Source organism: Thalassophryne amazonica, chromosome 5, assembly GCF_902500255.1.
Source record: "Thalassophryne amazonica chromosome 5, fThaAma1.1, whole genome shotgun sequence".
NCBI classification, from domain to species: domain Eukaryota; kingdom Metazoa; phylum Chordata; class Actinopteri; order Batrachoidiformes; family Batrachoididae; genus Thalassophryne; species Thalassophryne amazonica.
In genome coordinates this window covers 62,866,567-62,880,235 of record NC_047107.1, presented here as the reverse complement: position 1 = coordinate 62,880,235, position 13,669 = coordinate 62,866,567, and the positions used below count along the sequence as shown (strand labels likewise).

Below are 13,669 nucleotides of genomic sequence, written 5' to 3'. Positions count from 1 at the left end.
ACACCAGTCAGTCAATATATCATATACCTTACAGTGTAAATCAATATATTATGTGCCTTACAGTGATAACACATTTTCTTGCCACATTGAAATATTTGCACTCGTAGTTTTAGTAATGTCCATGGTGACATGATCACGGTGTGGAGCTGTGCTGTTAGTGTGTACATGTCTCCTGTTGCACTTAAAATGTGCCTCTGTCTCTTGTGTATTCACTGCTGTCATTACAGAAGAGAAATTGAACAGTCAAATCAAATGCTTCCACAAAAAGTCAGTTTCCCCACAGTGAGCACAGACTAAAGCCAAAAGGCTGTGATACAGCATTATGATTTGATGTGGAATTATATCATCTCTGCCTGCCTTTTTTTTCATCTCCCGCTTTCTCTCTCTTCCCCTCTCTCTCTCTCTACCCTTTAGGGGTCCATTTTTGGTTGCAATGGGAAAATCATGGCACAAGGAGGAGTTTAACTGTGCCCATTGCCACACGTCTCTGGCAGACATCGGGTTTGTGGAGGAGCAGGGATCCGTTTATTGTGAACACTGCTATGAAGAGTTCTTTGCTCCAACATGTGGTCGCTGCCGCTCCAAAATCCTGGGGGTGAGACTGTGTAGAAGTGGGAGGTGAAATCGTGGGGATTGTGTGTTTGTATGAAGGGGTGAATGTCTGATATTATGATGGGTATGGAATGTCTGTGATTTTGGTTTTTGTGAACATTTTTTAGCTGAAAGAATTACTGAATAATGTAAGCACTAAGAGTCGCTGACATCATGAAAACTCATGAAAACATGATGTTCTGTATTGCACAGACATAAGGAGGATTGGTAAACATGTTATATATCAGGCCCGGATCCAGACCGGTTTGGACTGATGCAGTTGCATCGGTCAGTTTTTTTTTACACATCATTCATCATCGGTAAAAAAAAAAAATCTTGAATAATCCCAAATAGTGCCGAACGTGTCCCGGCGGTGAACACAGCTTTGGTTTTCATGTCAACCTATAGTCCATAAATTATACAGATTTTTCCGAGTTTCAGAGTCATGCGGACTTACAAATAAAGTCGGATATTCAGGGTTTGGTCTGCAGCGGGTCTGTAATCAACCGTCTCTGCAGAACGACTCCACTTTGAACCGTGAACCATTGCAGCAATGCTTTGATTCAATGACTCGTGGCTCTTTGATTCACTGCTCTTCAGAAGCGGTAAGTCCACTTCTTAACCCCTCTCAAAGCCATTAAAATATCATGAGTCACTTTTGTGTGTATTCAAGTCACTAACTGGGACTCCTGTCTTGTTGCTGTCAAGAAACGAGAATTGTCCTCCGTTCCATTGTCACACCTCAAAACGCTGAGCGGCTCTCTGGTGAGACAGTCCGGTCGGAATAACTTCAAAATGAATTGCCGCTTTAAATAAAATGACACCTCTTTCCAAACGTTGTAATACAGACAAGAAACTACAATCGACTAAAATGTTTTTTTCCTCCCAAAAATGAAACGTGCTGTATTTCTTTACAAATTACATCCTGAAGTGAAGCACAGCAGCTGTAAGAGTTCAGCTCAGATAGATGGAAAGACATTCATGCCAATAATGTCTGAAAGGAAATGCTTTTGACAAAAACTACAGATTTTGTTTATTCCTATTTATGTCCAGAGATCAAGGATCCACCATGTAGAGTTTATTATGTCCAAAGTTTAAGGATCCAGTGACAATTGTTGTGGCTGGCGTGCCTGGCTGGCTTTTGTGTGTCTTCTGTTTCTGTCTTTTGGTTTTCCTCCCAGGTGGTGCGCATTTGGGACTGAGTGGCTGTGTAGCTGAGTTTATCAGGACCTCACCCTGATCACCTGAGGCTGATCACGTGTAGCTCGTCAGGACTCACAGCTGTGGTGCATCTACACGGATTGGAACATGGTGGCATTTAAGTCTGGAGTGCACAGTGTGTGTTTGCCAGAGACTCGACCTTGTGACCAGACGGGTGAGATCGTCGTCTCTAGAGCCATCTCCCATCAGTGGATGCAGAGAACGTCCAGGTTTGATGCATGGTCTGTGAAAGAGGAGGGGGTAAGGTCTCACGCTCGTCAGCACACTTCCTGAGGTACGTTTGGTTTTGTGACTAACATTTATACAGTCAGTAAATGTGGTGTCCCTCACACCTTATTATATTGAGCTGTATGTTAGTCGTTTAAATCAGCTTCCACTGCAGTGGAGTTTTGTGAACAGGGTGTTCTATGCCTGCAGGGTGGGAAGCTGATTTGCAATTAAGCCAGGAAGTGTTTGCTGTTTGTACACCTTTGAGTGGTCTCTCTGTGTGTTGAGTGTGGACTCACATAATGATTTCTTCTTTCACAGACTCGGTTTGTCGCGGCCACCTGGGGGGTGTCGGCGGGATCCTTGGGTCCGAACAGTTTTCTGGCTCCGGACTGTTAGCGCTGCTGGGAGCGCACCGCAATCCACCACGCCAGACCGCGCACTCTTTTGTTGTTTTCGTATCACTTCACTGTTATGTTTATTAAACTCTGTTATCCTTTGTACCGTGCTCTGCTTATTTCATACTGGGTCCTTCAAACGCTGGTCGGTTCTCCGGGCTGCGTCCGACACATAACAACAATTTCATATTTATTTACTTTAAGACTCAATAAAATGTTCAATTTCAATTCAATTTCAATTTAATCCACTTATAAAGTGCCAAATCACAGCAAAATCTAAATATACTAAAACAAATACATCACAATTGTACACATCACAGTTGTGATATGTGTACAATTGTGATGTATTTGTTTTAGTATATTTAGTCATGGACATGATGAATATTGTTACATGATGGAGTGTTTCTAATTTTGATTGGTATCAATGGAAAATGTCTTCTGTGAACTATCTGTATCTCAATATTATTAAGAATATATGCAGTCATATTTTATTGATTTTATCAACTGAAAAAAAATCATGTATAGATTCAGGTATAACAAAGATTTTGACAGTAAATTTGATCCTGTTTACAGTCAATTTTTGTTATAGTGTTTTTTTAGGACATCATATTTATACAAATAAATGTTCACTATGGTCCATGAAGTATAATAAATATATTAAAAGAAGCGTGACAGTGTATGTTGCACACAAATAAAAGAATGAAGATTATTGAATAACAAGACGCGTACGATTTTTATTTTATCATTGGGCAAAAATGCATCTGTCAGATTTTCACTCTGGATCCAGCCCTGATATATGGTGGATAACATGGATTGTCATAATTCTATGTTAGGACCCTAGATTAGGAAGACTCTCAGGGCTTGTGGCATACAGGAACCCTAAAAATATATTTCAAGCCATGTGAACAATTAAATCCATCATGAACCATTACTTTAAGGTGCTTAACTTAAATCACCACATTGATGTGCTGATTCCAAAAAACTTTAAAAAATGCTTACAACATTTCCTATATATTCGTTTTGTGAATTGTTCTGTAATTTATGTCTGTAGCATGGCCCATGCAGAGTGTCAGAAGGTCACCCCTTTGAGTCTGGCCTGTTTGAGGTTTCCTTACCATTGCTGCTCTGGGGGTTAGTAAGGTTAGACCTTACTTGTGTGAAGCGACTTGAGGCAACTCTGCTGCGATTTGGTGCTATATAAATGAAAATAAATTGAAATTGAAACAACTTGGTACCAGTGGGCTCTAAACTGTGGACCATCTTGCCAAGAAGCAAGAGTGGCAAATGCTGCACCACCCATGTAATATCTTAATTCCTATGAGCAGCATGTTATGACTGATATATTTGTAGCTCCCTTTATATAGTTGCAGGCTGAACTACGCCAGCATTATAGACCAACATGTGTCAACATTTGTCCTACAGACTGATATCTGTAGCTGCGAATAACTCCTCTCTCTCTCTCTCTGTGTGTGTGTGTGTGTGTGTGTGTGTGTGTGTGTGTGTGTGTGTGTGTGTGTGTGTGTGTGTGTGTGTGTGTGTGTGTGTGTGTGTGTGAGAGAGAGAGAGATAAAACAGTCTGACAAATCCTGGTGGGTATATTACTTGGGTTAGTGTCTCCATGTGATGTTGGAACACACTGGTTGCAGATAAAGGTCAAGCAAAACATAGCCCCCGCCCCCACAAAAAAAAAAAATCATCCATTATTTTCTATACCTGATTACTCCAATTAAGGATCACTGAGGCTGGAGCCTATGTCAGCAGTCTTAGAGCCAGAGTCCACCCTGGACAGGACACCAATCTATTGCAGGACCATATACAGACAGACCTACAATGGTCAATTTAAAGTTTCCAGTTCACGTAACCTGCATGTTTTTGGATGTGGGATGAAGCCCAAGCCCCCAGAGAGAACCCACTCAGACACGGGAAAACATGCACAGAAAGGCCCCAGGTAGGAAATGATCCCACGACCTTCTCACTGTGAGGCAACAGTGCTAACCACTAAGCCACCATGCTGCTAACCCCCCCCCCCCCCCCAAAAAAAAACCCCAATAATATAATATTAGTAACATTAATATAATATCTCCACTAAAAATGCTACTAGAGATTTGATCAAAGGCTCTTATTCATCAGTAAAATATTTGATTGATTGGTATACATGACCTAATGAACCTGCAGATCCACCTTGGTTCTGCTGTAGTGACCCCGAGTGAAAACGGGAGCAGCAGAAGGGCTAAAAGTGACCTCATGATGAACCTGTAAAGAACAGTAGTATAATAAAACCCACCTTACTTGAGCTTAAAGCTTACTGCCTGTATTTATGTCAGTAAGTATCTATATTATAATAGCCAGGTGGCCTCTGTGCGCGTGCATGTGACTTTGATCACGGCAAAACCAGGGAGAGCTGACATTTGCCATTTGGTATGCTTATGTATTTTGGGTCAAGGATGAACACTGAAAACAGAAAGTTGATAGGACAATTTTTTTTTTTTAGAAATTAGCAATTTTAGCTAACAGTAAACAACGGACATTGTGCTGCAATGCACCATGGGAGTTTGAGGTTTGGGGGTTTTAAATGTTGTTATTGTGGTGCATGTTAGTACAACAGTGTTGTTAGTGTTATTGATTTATTGTGTTTTGTAGTTCAATTGGTTTAGTCAGTTTAGTTAAGTGTTATGTTTCTGTTACCATGAATGACTTAAGTGTCATGCTCCTGGTACCATAAGTGAAAATTGTAATTCTATTAATGTCTTCCACCACCGTCTATGCAAAATGAAAAGCACCTGCTTATAGCAGAATGCAGAAAAGACAAGAAGCTGTGCATATATGTGTGCAATTTTGATCATGCACAAACTATGGAGAGCTGACATTTGCCGTTTGGTATGTGTGTTTTGAGTCAAGTATGAACGCCGCCAAAACTAAATGTTGACAGGACTAATCAGTGGTGGTGCCAGGAAATTTCGGTTGGGGGGGCTGAGGTAAAAGTTGGAATTTCTCCACAAAACGTCGTCGAAATGAACAATATATAGTAAATTGCTTTATAAATACCAAGGTATATGTTTTAGTCACCCGTACTCCTCTAAAATGTGGTATCAATGCATACACATCACTTACAGTAGAATCATGTGCTTTGTGAACCACAAACACAAATTTCTGATTTGTAACTTGTGTGTGGGTTTTTATAAATAAATGTTTATTTGCAAAACGGAAAATTCTGTTTGTGAAGGGTGATTCAGCATTGGTGGATCACCAAATACACACATTCATCACTTTGCTCAGTTACGCAATATTGACACATTCTCAGTACAAAACTGCAGTTGAGATCCACAAATGTCAGTCGCTGTTCACATTATTGGCAGAATTATTAGGGGGGGCTGAGGGGGGGGGCTTGGCTCATTATTGGGGGGGCTTATTGCCCCCCTTGGCACCTCCACTGGGACTAATATTTTTAGAGAAGCTACATATATTAGGTAACAGCCCTGAACAATGGACATTGATATTTACATGCGGGAGTCACACACCATTCCAGCAGGGGGCGGTAAATAATCTGTTTATTAAAAGCATGAGTGATTTTATTCAGCAAATTCAATGTAAGTACATAATATAATTGTAAATATGTTTAAAAAAAATACATGGATGACACAAGAAAGTGAAAACACTTATTTCCATTGTGGCCCATTTAAAATTCAAATTACAAAATCAAAGTTAAAATAATAATAATAATAATAATAATAATAATAATAATAATAATAATAATGACAACAATAAAGTGAAGGTAAATTTGCTGGATATTTGCAGTTTTGTGCAAAAAGATTAAAAAAAATAATAATAATAGTTATGGCAGACTACCATGTGATGATCTCAGACTCCCGGATGGGTATTACATCCAGATCAGACAGCAGGTTGTAATCACTGCGAGGACTGGGTCCCTGTTGGAATTCTGAGGGATATCTGGGATCTAATGACAGAGATGTTGTGATTTATTGAGGTTGAGACAGAAACAGTGAATTTGAAAGGTGAGAGCAACAGGGTGTAAGAGGTAATCAGTCTTACTTGTTGCTGTTGGGTCCTGTTCGTTGGCACCCATGGGCACAGTACTGTTTGCTTGTGAGCAGTGAGAAAGGACAGAGAGTCAGCAACAGGACGTTCTACAAAGGTTGTTGGGTTGAGGGAAAAGCATTGGTCCAAAAGAGGCAATGGCAGACAGGCAGACAGTGGTTTGGGCTGAGGTGAGGTCACTGGTCAAAAACAGGCTGAGGACTGGCAACAGATAGGAAGATACTAACACCAGATGGATAACTTGACTCATGTCATGGCAAATGAATCTGGCACTGGAGAAGGGCCAGGACTGGACTGAAATAGAGATTAATTGGACACAGGTGTGCATGGTTAAGTGGGAGGAGCCAGGGGATGAGCATTTTTTTTGTTTGTTGGTTTGTTTCCCAAACCGAAGTCTGGTGGCCACCAATCCTGCTGTTGATTGTTACCATTTTGAGACTGAACAGTGTGTAATTATGTAACTGTCACTACTAACTCCTACTTTGTTGGTTTCTCTAATTTCAAAGATGAATGCAGTAAATTCTTCAGTGTTAAATTAACACTGCAGCAAGTCCCATTCAAAATCAGTGTAAATGTTCTCTGTTATTAGTGTTGATCAACTTAATTTAATATTCTAGTAGAGTTGATTTCACCCTAAAATATAACTGATTTAACACTACTGTAAATGGTACCAAATGCACTTGCTACAGTGTTAATTTAACACTGAAAACATTACCATGTGGTAATTCAGGGAAACTGCATACTTTGGACATTTATTTAATGGTATCCATTGAAACTCAATGTATTCTGTATATTGGTGGGGTTAGTCCACCATATGTAATTAGTCTCAGAAACCTAAATGTTGCAGGTGCAGCATGAACCCTGAGTGTCAAGGAGGTGTGATTTGGGTCAGAAAACAGCTCTGACATTCATCCCTCACATGTTTAAACTTCTTTAAGTCCAATCCCTTTCAATCCTCAACTTCTCACACATCTTCAACCATCTTACGGCTTCTTACCAGGCAGTTTTTCTCACTCCCTCTCGCTTAATCCTTCATTTTACCGAAGCCCACCAGCCCTGTCCCTATCCTGTCTTGTTCTCACAGTTTAAGGGTGGGAAAAGCAGTGTACGTCTACTTTAAGCTGGCTCACGTGGCTCCAGAAACCAATGATTAAGTGTGACATGAATAAAATGAAATTTCGGCTTGATTATCTCATGTGCCGTCTGGCTAACCGCATCTGAAATTTCATTTATCTTCCTTTTAAGACAATCCTCCTCTGTTCCACTCCATGTGTATGTCTATAAAAAGCCTCACAAAGAAAACAAAGTGCTTTACCACCAAATTTCTAGCCCCTCATATTTTGACAAAAACAGTGGTGCAAAAGAAAATGACACAGTGAGGCTGAAAACCAACAAACTTCAATAAATTTCACCAAAATTACCAGAGAAAAGAGGGAGGAACTCCCTAAATTTGAAATTTGGCATGATGGCACTAGGATCATAGCATGATGGTATAGCACCATTATTCCATTGCATTATAGAGAGCCCTGCTGTGAATGTCTCCTCATTTATGTAACGAAGTGATCGAGACACCACTAAGTCAGTTGAACAGCATGATACAAAGTACCAGAGCACACACATGTTCCTTATGTTATTATATGAAAATCATTCTATCCAACCTGTATTTGCAGGGTGTTGCTTCTTTGGCTATCGCACACAAATCTCTGTTTCTCAGGAGCAGTATTCCGCTAACCACAGTATTTGCTTTTGCCCCTAGGAGGTGATAAATGCCCTGAAACAGACGTGGCATGTCTACTGCTTTCTGTGCGCGTACTGTCAGCAGCCAATCAGAAACAACACCTTCCACCTGGAGGATGGGGAACCATACTGTGAACAAGGTGTGTGATGCTGATGACACATTGCTGCTTCTTCACAGCTGAAAAGTAATCATGTGTTGAGGTTTTTATTTATTTATATATGAGCATGCACATATATGCTAGCATGACCAGTTGATCAGCAGAACTTTGCTTAATTTTGAGCTGTTTGTATGGAATGAAATGTCTTGCAGACTTGACTCTCCACGGCACATTGCTTGCCAACACTAGCCTTTATTATCTTTTGTCTATAGGATTTTACACTGTCACTGGGGCCCTATCTTGCCAGTGAATGGCACAAGGTCTACAGAGCAGCATAGCACAACAGCATTCGGGAGCATGTCCAGCTACACTGTGCTATTTACATGGTGCATAATCTGAGCACAAACTACAGCACAAGGTGCCAATAGGTTGTATTTAGCCACTTATTTAGTCAAGTGTTGGGCATACCATGAAATAAACCACTCAGTCATTTGTTTTCCATCATTCCCTTTAAGAGACAGGTGCACCAGTAACTGTGTAAGCATCTTGAGGCAACTTTGTTGTGATTTAGCACTATATAAATGAAAATGAATTGAAATTAAATTGAAATTGAAATAACTGATATGTTGAAGTCATATGTGAGATGTTTTGTGGCATGAAAAGGATTTTGTGTGCAAAGCATCAGAGCTCACGTGCGGGAGCAGCAGTTATCTACCACAGCTCCCCGAGGTGAAGTATTTGAGTGGTTTCTGCAACACGTCCTCCTCCTCTACAACCTCATCCAACTACCTGATCATATCTATGTCCATAAATCCACAGACTTTGGCTCTGTGGACCAGCTCTGACCCGGTGCATCTCACATGCAAACCTGAGGAGGAAGAAAGCAGCATAAAAATGTGGTGCAAAGAAGAGATACAAAACTTTTGTATTTTTCCATTCAAATTTACTTTAGGCTCATTTTTAGTTTTGATTTTTTTTTCCATTCACCTTCATTGTATTTTGATGTATTGCATATGCATACATGTGTCCATGTTGAGAGTACACATGTGGTGAAGCATCCTGTGTGTTTAGACAAGGTTTTTGGTGGTCTATGTCACAATCGCTTCCTGCTGCATTCTGATAACAATGTACCAGCAGTGCACCTGAACACACCTCTTTTTAAGACCAACATGTGTATGGCTGCAGAGAAGACTGCAAATACATGTGGCATTTTAAAAACACGGGCACTGGGCATGACAATGCCAACTGGGTTGGTCCCAAACGAGCAGTGACACTTGCACTGTGCTATGTGTTGCTTTGTGCTGAGTTGAAGATAGGGCCCCTCCTGTCAATAATCAGTTTATTAGATGTGTAAATGAGTCATGTGATTTGTAATATGTAATATGTCATCTTTCTTTATCTACAAAAAGACTTCTACAGTTTATTTGGTACTGCTTGCCATGGCTGCGAGTTCCCCATTGAGGCTGGAGACAAGTTTTTGGAGGCCCTTGGATACACTTGGCATGATACCTGCTTTGTCTGTGCTGTAAGTGGAGCAGGAATACATCCATCACCATCAGTAAACTGTACAGATTCTTTATGATGTCATATGGTGACAGAATAATTAAACTACCAGCTGAGTGATGCCATAAAAGTAACAAATTTCGTCTTCAGAACAACTTCTACGGCAGTTTACCTTGAAATACCACCACATTTTGTTCATTAAATGAAACACCTTTCTTACTTTTTTCTTTAATACTGCTTGTATTAGTAATAACAACACCCAATAATATTCATAACAATTATAATAGAGCTGCACTGACCTTTATTTGTGTTCTTTTTACTGTTTTCAGGTGTGTTGCAACTCTCTGGAAGGACAAGCCTTCTTTTCAAAGAAGGACAAGCCTCTTTGCAAGAAACATGCGTACACTTTGAAGATATGAGTTGTGGACTCAAATAAAATGTCCTCTGCTATTACAATAAAATGTTCTTAGCTTTGACAGCAGGAATCATACAGCTAAATTCATATATTGCTCCCACCCCCAGTGCAGAAGTGTGTCTGCGGGGGGGGGGTGTCACTACTTTTCTCTCTTAAAAAAAAATGCCAGGAGTTCCTCTGTGTCTGCAGAGAATACACAGGCCCATACTTGATGTGTTTCTGCAGTACATTAAGTAAAAATACAGTCAGAGCTTAAAAATAAGCCTGAAAAGTTCATGTTTTCATCATGCAATATGTATATTTTATTTTCAACGAGTAGTACATTTTCTGTCCTCAGTCATGCACAGTAAAGGAAAGACCAGAAATTACTTCTTGTAAAACAAAATAATCAGTAATGATAATAATAATAAGGAAATAATATTTTTGTTTTATGGGACCCCAGCATATATTGTTCATCATACGTAGTTGTTATATTTATTGCGTTTTTTTAAAAGCTTGATCTTGAGTTTCTCAGAACCATTGTTAAGATTACAGTGACATTTTCTGCTGTGATTAACAGTCAGTGCAGTGAGCAGTCATTGAGCAAAAATTCCATAAAAATGACTGCATATTCAGCTCTGACATTGTGGGTTCTTGTAGCTATAGGTGACGATCAACGAACCTTCTATGTGGGCCATGTTGGAATCTTGTAACATGCACAATGTCCATAACATAACATAAAGACAAATAGGCCTATCATGTTGCTTGTGAGGTCTTGTTGTTAATTGTGGGGTCCTGGTGGCCACCAAGGTCCGAGTTGCTTTTATTATTTTATTTTATTTTTTTTTGCTTTTTTTTCCTCATCGTAGGTCAGTTTTACATTGGATGCTGGAAATTTGTTTTTGTTCTGTCACACATTTACTACTATGCTATTTTTTAAAGTGTCTCTTTTCTTTAGGTTTCAGAAATTCAAACATACGTTGCACTTTTCTCTTTACAGTAAACAGTGTTATCGACAGAAACAAACAAACAAACAAAAAACATCCACCCACCCAACACATATAGACAGACAAAGAAATAAAAACTTGAGAATCTGAATTTAAATTGAACAAGAACTCATGCCCGTGTTTGCTTTTGGTGTTTTTTTGTTGTTGTTGTTGTTTGTTGGCTGGAGCTCTGCAGTAAATATTTTTTTCCTTTGTGTTTTCCAATGAAATACAAAGTGTTTGAATTATTTCATTCCCAGTCCCTCAAGCATAATCAAGCTCCTCACCCTGTCCTTAGGTGTAAGCCCAGATACCAAAATGGGAAATATCAGTTAAAACCACTTGTGCTGTGTTGTACACTACTTTGTGCCGGTCGTACAATAGGGCCCCTCTGTGGTAATTGTGTCTATGGCAAATCTTAAAATGTAACAATAAAATTACTGAAAACCTCTTATTCAAGTTCCACAATAGGCCATTGAAGAAATTCTTTAATTTTGCGAAAATTTAATGTGGAACTAAAGCACATATACTGATAACGAGGTGTCACATAGGTTGTCAAACAATATTCATGTTTTATTTATTTGGCACATTATGTGTTATATTTATTTTGTACTGTTTTGTGAAAGTTTTTAAAATTTCGTCCTCCACATACTTGTATTAGTAAGTCCCTTCGGCTTTTCCCTTTTTTCCACTCGGGGTTCCCACAGCAGATCCGAGATGGATCTGTCTACATGTTGAATTGCCTCATTTTTCTTTTTATGCTGGATTCCTTTCCTGAAGCAACTCCACATTACATAGAGAATGGGCAGCAGTGGACTTGTACCAAGAACATTATGCTCTGGGGAAAAAAGCGCACAAACTACATGGCCGCCACAAATACTTTGTAAATAGGAGCTCTTTTTTCCAAACAGAAAATATGACAGGTGTAGCATCAGACAGTAATGCTCGCATAGTCAGGTCTGGGAGCATACAGTGGTGCCACATGTTGCCACATCCACCACACAACAGAATAGTCTTGTTTCCTGGATGGCAACCACTCAGTCAGACAACCAGGTGAAAAGTAGGTTTCTTCTTGGCTTTATCTTGCTGGAGGAGTCCTCGACACTTATCATGCAATTAAAAATACTAGAACTTCTAAAATCACAGTATTCATGATGATGAACATGATGTTTGGCATGGATGAGATGATATTAATTCTTAGGGCCCATGTCCATGTAGAGTTTTGTTTTGTTTTGTTTTTTCTCCTGAGCTCCAGCATCTTTTTTCCAGTGCTCTGAATGAGAACAGACTATATGCGGCTGCCAAGACAGACAGTGGTGCACCCAGCTTCTTTTTTTAGAGCACTCAACTTTTTTGCGCAGCCACTGTGAGAATTTTAAGTTGATTATTTCTGAACTCTCCAGAAATGCATTGTGCATCACTGCAACACCTTTTCAGGCAAATGATCACATGGAGCAAAACTTGTCACCCACACAGAAAGAGAACTTTCTTTATACCCATCGCTTTCTACAGTAAGCTGGTTTGTCACATAAAATATATTACAATAGGAAAAAAACCCTCATCCGTGACAGCAAGTTTGGCAAATGCTATGTTCCTGCTGAAGGTGGGTGCTTTTATCTCACTGCATATGTTATGAGGTAGTTGTTAGCTGTTTATTGTTATGATATCAATCAATCAATTTTCAATCAATCAATTTTTTTATATAGCGCCAAATCACAACAAACAGTTGCCCCAAGGCGCTTTATATTGTAAGGCAAGGCCATACAATAATTATGTAAAACCCCAACGGTCAAAACGACCCCCTGTGAGCAAGCACTTGGCTACAGTGGGAAGGAAAAACTCCCTTTTAACAGGAAGAAACCTCCAGCAGAACCAGGCTCAGGGAGGGGCAGTCTTCTGCTGGGACTGGTTGGGGCTGAGGGAGAGAACCAGGAAAAAGACATGCTGTGGAGGGGAGCAGAGATCGATCACTAATGATTAAATGCAGAGTGGTGCATACAGAGCAAAAAGAGAAAGAAACAGTGCATCATGGGAACCCCCCAGCAGTCTACGTCTATAGCAGCATAACTAAGGGATGGTTCAGGGTCACCTGATCCAGCCCTAACTATAAGCTTTAGCAAAAAGGAAAGTTTTAAGCCTAATCTTAAAAGTAGAGAGGGTGCCTGTCTCCCTGATCTGAATTGGGAGCTGGTTCCACAGGAGAGGAGCCTGAAAGCTGATAGAACCAAATCTCACATGAAGTGCTTTATATTTTTTAGGAAAGTGCTGAGGCACTGGGATGAAGCACTTTTCAGCTTTTCTGACAGAAAAAAATGTTATAAGGACATGTGGCTTTAGATATTCTTTGTAGTACAACTGTTATTTTAAATATGCATCTTCATTGCCGTATTGCCAAACCCCACATTTTCACTCACAATTACAGGCATTTTGCCCTGTTCGTTTGAGTTGGCTAATAAACAAGTATACTTTAAAAACTCA

General features: G+C 39.8%; 1 protein-coding gene across 8 annotated transcripts in view; it reads left to right on the top strand.

The window, feature by feature from the left end:
• The window catches only part of pdlim5a (PDZ and LIM domain 5a), a 214,138-nt gene extending 201,281 nt beyond the window's left edge, over positions 1-12,857 (top strand). For 7 of the 8 annotated variants that reach the window (XM_034170425.1, XM_034170422.1, XM_034170426.1 and 4 more), the window contains 4 exons: positions 415-595; positions 8,230-8,350; positions 9,718-9,833; positions 10,141-12,857. In XM_034170425.1, the coding sequence (XP_034026316.1) occupies positions 415-595; positions 8,230-8,350; positions 9,718-9,833; positions 10,141-10,230 (508 nt within the window). In that variant the 3' untranslated portion in view covers positions 10,231-12,857. Of the gene's footprint in view, positions 1-414; positions 606-8,229; positions 8,351-9,717; positions 9,834-10,140 lie in introns of those variants that run through there. The other variant, XM_034170420.1, reaches the window with a different exon arrangement.
• Positions 12,858-13,669: the final 812 nt, after the last annotated feature.